Consider the following 8,396-nt stretch of genomic DNA (forward strand, 5'->3'; position numbering starts at 1 on the left):
TAATATGACTATCTCAGACACCATTACATGTATTCACAAAAAGTTACACAATATTGATGTTATTTTTGCCTTTTTTTTTTTTTTTTTTACAGTTTTGAAAGCAAAGGAGCTGCCTCTTCCTTCAGACAACTTTCATCAGGAGCCTGTTGTTTTGCTGCCGCCTGCAGAGGACCATCAGACATTTGTTATTGGGGAAACTCCTGTTTTGTGCATCTCGGTGCAAGGGAAAGAGGAAGAAACAAAACAGAAAGTGAAGGAGTCTGTTGAGACGCGGAGCAAACCGCTATCACAAGGGAATAGTCAGTCTGTGGTAGAGCCTGTGTCCATGGTAACGCTTGAACAAGCAAATCCAAACACAGTCTGTCAGGTGGTTGAAACAGAGTGTTCCACAAAGCTTAAAGAAGACTTCGGATCTGATGCTCATCCACTGGACCCTGACGCTGAACTAGACCCAGACTATGACCCTGACATTGACCCCCAGGGCCTGTGTTCATTTCCCTGTCAGCACTGTCAGAGACGATTTAATACCAAACAAGGCTTGGAACGTCATACGCACATACATGCTTCTGCTGTCTGCCAGACGCAGGCGTTCAAATGTAAGCACTGTGGAAAGGCATTTAGCACACAGTTTGGTCGTCGCCGTCATGAAAGAACTCATGACAACTTAAAGAAAAGGTCAGCTTCTCTCACACTCACAGGTACTACTTGTATCTCAAGTCAGTCTTTCCCAGGTGAAAGTGAAAATCCAAACGTGTCTAATGCTGAGATGCAGGGAGGACGTCACGTCCTAGAGAACTCTGATCCTACTAAGCAGTTTGTCTCAACTGATAATGAATGTGTGGCTGATTTGGATGAAAACGTGGAGCCTAAGGATTCCCACGTATGCAGGTACTGCAAAAAATCTTTCGGCACTCACACTAACCTGCGTCGACACCAGCGTAGGATTCATGAACACCACCTCCTCTCCAAAGGGGTCTACAAGAAGGGTTTGGTTTTACACGATGCTCAGTCCCAGAAGCAGCAGCCTGTTTCAACCTCACCAGAATCCTCAACTGTGAGCCCAAAGCCAGTCTGCCCTGAAGAAGAAGGGGATCAGGAAGAGGAGTACATGGTCGACATCTCCAGCAACATTTCTGAGAATCTTAGCTTCTACATCGATGGAAAGATTGTCTCAACAAGTGCTGTTAGCAACTGTGAGGTGATTGAGGTTAACTCGGGTTCTGCTGCTGTGATTGGACTGGATGCTGTGATCATCAGCCCAGCACAGATTACTCAGGCTCTCAAAATTGAGACCTCGACCTGTACTGTGGCTGAGATCCCAGGTCAACCCTGTGTGAAACGGAGGACTTCTACCCCACCTCTTCTACCGCAAATTAAAACAGAATTGGAATCTGAATCCATCTTAGCCACTACGTCTCCTTCCTCTTCTTCTTCTTCTTCTTCTTCTTCACCCACATCTTCATCATTATCTTCCTCACCCACAGCATCAGTAGGCACACTTCAGCCTCAGCCCACAGAGAGTGTCGCTTTTCACAAAGAAAAGACAGTCTACCTTTCACCTAAGCTAAAACAACTCTTGCAGAACCAGGATGGCAATAAGCCAGTGTTTGCCCTGATCACAGATGGTCAAAAGCTGGGTCCACCTTTGTCACTTACTGTTTTACCAGCAGGGTCTGGCAGGTTTAAGAGGAGGACCACATCACCTCCTAGCTCCCCACAACAGACCCCTGTCCTGAAGGGTGAAAAGCTCACACCAAATGCTGGTCTCTCTTGTTCTCCAAAGGAGCCAAAGACGGAGAGCCATTATAACCCCTCAGTAATTGGCTCATCCAGCAAAGAGGAGACAAATACTATGAATCTCTCTCAAATGGACCCTACTTCCACTCGTGCAGTTTTGCCTTTGGATTGGTCTGACTCAAGGACTGGTGGTAGCTCCTGCAACCAGCAGCCTTTAGACCTTTCTAATCCTGTAGGTAAAAGGGACATGGTTGAGGATTCAGAGGAAGCTGTTTTGGATCTGAGCATGCACAGGAAAAATACTGTAGAGTCTGATTCATCAGGAAACGTACCCTCTCAAATGGTGGTCAAGAGGAGTAAACCAAGCTCCAGCATGTTACAGAAAGTATTGATGAATGAGTATGCCAGCGTAGATATTACTGGGGTTGATACATCATGTGCATTGGGAAGTCTTAGCACACCTGTCGTTACAGACCTTGCAGTGGTTGCAGTTTCTGATCCACCCCCTGTGAACCCTGAAAAACTTGTTTTTGAATTGGCTCTCCCCTCTACCTCACTTAATCCACCACCTCCTTCACTGACTCCAGTCGCCATGCATCCTGTGTCACCTTTTGCCTCAAGTCTTGGTTCACCAACTCCACCGCCTCCAGTCTTACCCTCAGCCTCATCTCCAGTGACCACACCCACACAAGAGTTTCAGCCTGTTTGTTCCACTGCCCAGTCTTCCCTCCCAGTCCTGACTTCGAGAATATCATCAAGTACTGCTGAAGTTTGCACAGAACAAATATTACAACCAGTAGATTGTGGTTTAAATGTGACTCTCCCAGATTGGGTTAATTCTGCCACTGGTGGTTTGGCTCAGGCTATCATACCTGCTAACTCTTCTCTTGAACTTCAAAATTCAGATACTTCTACGTGTGAAATAGCGCAGAGCACTCTTGCTGTAGGTTCGGTCATGGTGTCTGAGGCTCAGCTATTTCCTCCTGCTCTAACTGTAAATGAATCGAATATCAGTACCGTGAGTTTTACTCCCAACACAGTTGTTATAGAGTATACAGTCTCACTGGAATCCTCTGAAAATGTTGTCTCGACTTTACAGGCTAATGCCATTGAATCTCTCTCTGGCAAAATCTCTCTTAATCACACGGAGATGCAAGAACTTCAGCCTTCGTTTCAGTCTCAGTCTCATGATCCTGCTATTATTGTCACATCAGCTCCAAAAGTGACTCCTCCCTCATCTTCCATTGTCCTCTCATCAGAGAACCCAACAGATGGAGAATCGCCATCTCAGAGTGTTGCCTCTGAAATCAAGGAGGAAATGGAGAGCAAAGAGGAGCCAGCAGAGACATCTGTAAATTATGCTGATGTTAACACGAAAAACTTGAATGCTTCACCCAGTGAAAAAACAGCTATAGAGGAGTCTTCTCTCCTAGATCCCCACTGCAAACGTTTTATGTGCAACGTTTGTGACAAGCCGTTTCAGTCAATGAAAGGGTTAAGCCATCACATAAGCGATCATGCGGAAGAATGGCCGTACAAATGCGAGTTTTGCGTACAGCTCTTTGGGAGTGACACCGATTTATTGGATCACCGCTCTAACTACCATGGGATTGGGAAAATCTATGTATGCAGTGCATGTTCCAAAGAGTTTGCTTTCCTTTGCAACTTAGAGCAGCATCAGAAGGACCTGCATCCCGGCCAGATGTGCTCACACACTGAGGTTGAAAACGGCAAGTTGAGACCTGAAAATCATAACAACCCAGCTAAAACTGACCCATCAAATCCTTCAGATAGCTCTAAAACAGAGGCATCTCAGCCAGTGCACAAATCAGCTGCTAAAGAGGATGATGATGATGGTGACTTTGACCACTCCACTGAAGAACTTTACACGACAATAAAGATTATGGCATCAGAAGGCATCAAACCAAAAGGCCCCAATGTTCGACTAGGCATTAACCAGCACTATCCTAGTTTTAAACCACCTCCATTTCCTTATCACAACAGAACTCCAGTTGGTTCCGTAGCTTCAGCCACCAACTTCACCACTCATAACATCCCACAAACGTTCAGCACAGCTATCCGCTGTACCAAATGCGGCAAGAGCTTTGACAACATGCCTGAGCTGCATAAGCACATTCTGGCTTGCGCAAATGCTAGTGACAAAAAACGTTACACTCCCAAAAAGAACCCCATACCCCTTAGACAGTTTGCAAAAGCACAGAATGGGGTTCTGTCACCTGCTCGTGCTGTCAACGGTAGGCAGAATGTATCTCAGAAGTTGGGACAGCTGAAAAAGTTCAACATTCAAGAGCCGGCTGGCAAGTTAAAGGTAAATGCACTTAGCAAGAAGAAATCCCAGCTTGTAACAAAGGCCATTTCTCATAGGAGTAAGTCATCCACCACAGGAAAGAAAACGTCTGTACAGGAGGAGCAGGACGTTTATGTGTGTCCTCACTGTAGCAGAGAATTTATCTACCATGCTAGTCTTAAGAAACATATGGTAGTCAGCTGTCCTAGGAAGCCGGTCCCCAAAAACACCAAAAAAAGGAAAGGGAGCACACCTCTGGCACAGGAAAACAACGGTAACCTTCGGAGGCGTCTTGCAGACAGAGTAACGAAACCACAAGGTTCAAACCATGGACAGAAACCGTTAGGGAAGACTAGGACTAGTGAGTCAGGCCCAGCAGATAATGCTAAGTTTCCACTTAAATCTCAAATAAATAAAGGGAAAATAACACCAGACATGAGGCTGAAGCGACCAGCTATTCTGTCGACCTCTGCAGCTCACCCCAACAAAAAAAGCAAACCTATTTTAAAGGGAAACATCGAGCAAGCAGCCAAACTGAACGTACTTTCTCCAGTAGCCCAGTCTAACTCAGCAGTGAGACATGGCATGGGCGTTCTAGGTGGATTTAAAGAAGATGCAGAGGTAAAACCACAAGTTCAGCCACCGTCCAAAAAGGAGGAGCGATTCTCTGTGAGAGTGAGGGAAAGAGTGGGTGGACCTGTTACTCGTAGTTTACAACAAGTTACCGTCATGAATGCAGTGGTAAAGCAGGAGGATGGATCCAACCAAAGGATCAGTGAGCCTCTGGTTGATACAGACCACAAGAAATTATGAAAGGGACAGAGGATATAAACCTGGTTTTTGGATCAGTTTTTAGGATTCAGTGAATGAATAAGCTTCTGTATGACTTTGTCACTTTTGGGAATTGGGTGGAAGGTTCAATGAGGGTTCATGATGCTGAACTGGCTACATTATGAAATTGCTGCCATTAGTGTAAAGAATGAAAACTATGGAGTGCCACAAGGAAAAAAGAAATAAGTAACACGTTGGGTTAAAAAAAAAAAGTTCGGTTTTGCAGATCTCATGCACTTTACAGATTATGTTCTCCTGTATAGTGAATTGCAATATCATTTGTTTTATGTAATGACAGTGATTTATGAAAAGAAAAATTATAACTACTAACCCATTCTACAGGGTATATAGTTGGATTCTTTTAGTTATTATACAGCAACTGGCAATCATCTTTGTTCATGTCGTAATGTTTTTTTGTTTTTATTATTATTATTGATGTGCTACCTGTAACTCTTTGTCTTGTCTCTTTTAATGCATGCCACTAAAGTTTATGAAACAGAACTGGACATTGCTCTGTCAGCATGTAAATCATGCCAGATTATGTCACTTTAAAAAATGTTGAAGTGCTTGTAAAATCATTTTAATTGTTTGCCATTTTGGGGGGAAAGGGAAGCATAAACAGTGTTGGAAAAACCTGATGATCTGTACAGATGAGGTCAGAATGAAGCACTTGTTTGGCATAAACCTTTTCAGTTTTCAAGAGTCACTCCCACATTTAAAACCATCATTGTATGCTTCCACATAGAGTACTGCAAATATACAAATATACCATAACAAGCATATGTACCATAAACAGCACTCGGTATATAGGTCTGTTTACCCGTTGCCCCCATCTCAAAGTAGATGTTGTCTTACATATTGTAGAATTTGGAATGAAAATTGTTTGTCACGTTCACTTAAGTTGTCACTTTCATTGCTCTCTGAGAGCTATAAGGTGAATTTAAGAGCCAGGCCTAGTGTTTAGGAAGATGGCACAGTATTGGTTGTTTTGTAAGCTGAATGAAATTGCTGTGGAAGAGTAAGCCTTACTACCCTGAAAAGGGACATATTCTGAAGCCTTGAAGCAGAAATGTTTAAAGAATCAGTATGCCATTCCCTGAAAAGGATGAAAAATTGTGATATGTCGGTTTTTTTATGATCATTCTAAAGATAGTGGCTACATTCAAAACCTGCTGAAGAGAGTATGCTGTGCAAGTATTTCACCCTGCCCCCCCCTCCCCCCAAGTGAATTTGACAAGATGTTTACCTTGTTTTAAATGTAATATTCAATGAAGTATAGTCTCAATGTTTACATTTTTCTTTTACTCACTATTCTTTTGATCAGCTTGGTACGCAGGTGTGTAATAATCAGTTCTGGTTCCCTTAACATCTTCATTGGTGTACAGCTATGTCAGTGCAAAGCTTTCAAATCTTTACGATATATTGAAGGGACTTCAGACTAATTTATATTGTGACTTTACTCTGAAATTGCTCAAAATGTAGCATATAATGTGGAAATAATCTTTACACCAATGGGTCTGTAACATCTTTTTGTTTGGTTTTGTTTTGTTAATGTTAAACACCCATTTGGTATGTTAACAAACTGGACTCTGAAAAGTTTTACTGGGGTTTGTTCACAAACTGGACTGGAGTGAGTTATACTGTGGTTTGTTGCAGATGGGATTTGAGAAATCCCATTAATGTGAAAAAAGTGCTTGTAGATTTAAAAAAATATATAAATATATCTATATTTATTTCTCATTCTGATTCAGTTTTTGGTAAGAATGATTTGAAGCATTGCAGTGCATTTCTAAAATGTGAATGTTTAAAATAAATTGCTCTGTTTTAAATGTTTCACATGTCCTCTTATTCACTTGTATTGTATTTTTGTATTTACATCATTTACTCCAGAAAATGGCACAACATCCATGTGTATATTCTGAGTCATGTCAAAAAACCTCTCAAGCTAAATGTATGACGTGATTCACCTTTTACGTTCAAAATCATAAATATTTTATGTACTCATAACGCACATATTTATGAATACCTATAAACAGATGTCATTGATGTAAACACAGTTAGGCATTGCAACTATACTTACAAGAACATGAAATGTAATGGAGTCTCAATGTCCAGATGGTGGTGCACTTTGCCCACCGAATTTCTTGAAAGCCATTGTTCAGGGTTTCCCAGTCTTACTCCTCAGGATTCTCAGTGCTGTACTTTAATGTTCACCCCAGCACTAAAACAATTGTTTCAAAGTTAACAAGGGCTTGTTAAGCTGTAGAGTCAGCTATGTCAGCACAGGCTATGAAAACACAAAGAGCACTAGAATGGAGAAAGTGTGCCCTTGGCCATGAAGCAGTTCTTACATCTCCCTATATCACCGATACTTTAAAACTGAGCCAAACCCATCAGGGGCCATTTTAAACACAAAAAATTCATGTAAAGTGCTGTACCATTATTTTGCATAGCTCTGTATCAGCACTTTAAAACACTACATGATTTTTTTTTTTTTTTAATTCACACAGCTGGGTCAAAACAAAACTCTGCTTGGGTTCTCTGTTATAAAGGGAACAAATTGTGTCTGATTAATTAATCTGTGATGCCACAGAAAATCAGTCACTAGAAGATGAACACTGTTCTTTTCTAACATGAGTATTATATCTCATAACATTTATAGACATTTAGGGGTCTCAAAATGTGAGTAATGTTAAAATTTAATTGTGCTCTCTGTTTCTTCTCTTTATTGTGCTATTAGATGTTTTCATTTTCTCATCTTTCATAGACGATCTTGTTTGTTAACGGAGAGCTCATTTTCCAAATCAACATGTCTCAAGTATTTTTTAATTTTTTCACATGCATCTGCTTTTTAAGTCTCATACCATTTAACATAGGTTAAAACCTTTACAAATACAACAAACAACATGCAATTAAGATGGTGTTATACATATAACGGTGTTATATATTCTATGTTCTCTCTGTCCTGGCAAAAATCAGTATATTGATATAAGTTCCTGTCGTCTGACTTTGCCACTACAAAGCACCCGTCACTTACTGGGCTGATTCCTCTGGACTGAGTCATGTTAAGTCACATTCATTTTAAATGTCATGCACCAGAGCTGTCCAGTCATGGTGACAATTACACATGCCACGACTATCTCCACTTTTTTTCTGTCAGCTCGCCTCTGACTACCGCTCAGCCTTTCAAAATGGTAGCGAAGGCAGCGCACCTTTACGTACGCCTGAGCTTCTGTATCGTCTCCTCCTTGCCCCATGAGAGATACTGCGCCAAACTCATCTGTCACACTCTTGACGGCGGCATTAGCCGGAAATGAGATCCTTTAAAATGAGATGCAGAAGTATCAGCCTGAATCTGAGGAAAAGACGGTACCTTCAGCATAGCGCGTGCGTTATGACTTAAGAACTGAGACACTCAGGGGAAGCAATGCATTAAGCCTTATTGGCTATATGGCTTTTGATAGTTGTAAATTAAACCATGGGTTGGAAGTTAGAGACTGTTTGGATGTCGTGTTTGTTT

General features: G+C 41.7%; 1 protein-coding gene across 1 annotated transcript; it reads left to right on the forward strand.

Moving 5' to 3' along the window:
- Window positions 1–325: 325 nt before the first annotated feature.
- Window positions 326–4,858, forward strand: prdm2a (PR domain containing 2, with ZNF domain a). The gene has a single exon (XM_030785206.1). It carries the CDS (start codon window positions 326–328, stop codon window positions 4,856–4,858), a length of 4,533 nt encoding a protein of 1,510 aa, XP_030641066.1.
- Window positions 4,859–8,396: the final 3,538 nt, after the last annotated feature.

This window comes from Chanos chanos, chromosome 9 (assembly GCF_902362185.1).
Source record: "Chanos chanos chromosome 9, fChaCha1.1, whole genome shotgun sequence".
In the NCBI taxonomy this organism is placed as follows: Eukaryota; Metazoa; Chordata; class Actinopteri; order Gonorynchiformes; family Chanidae; genus Chanos; species Chanos chanos.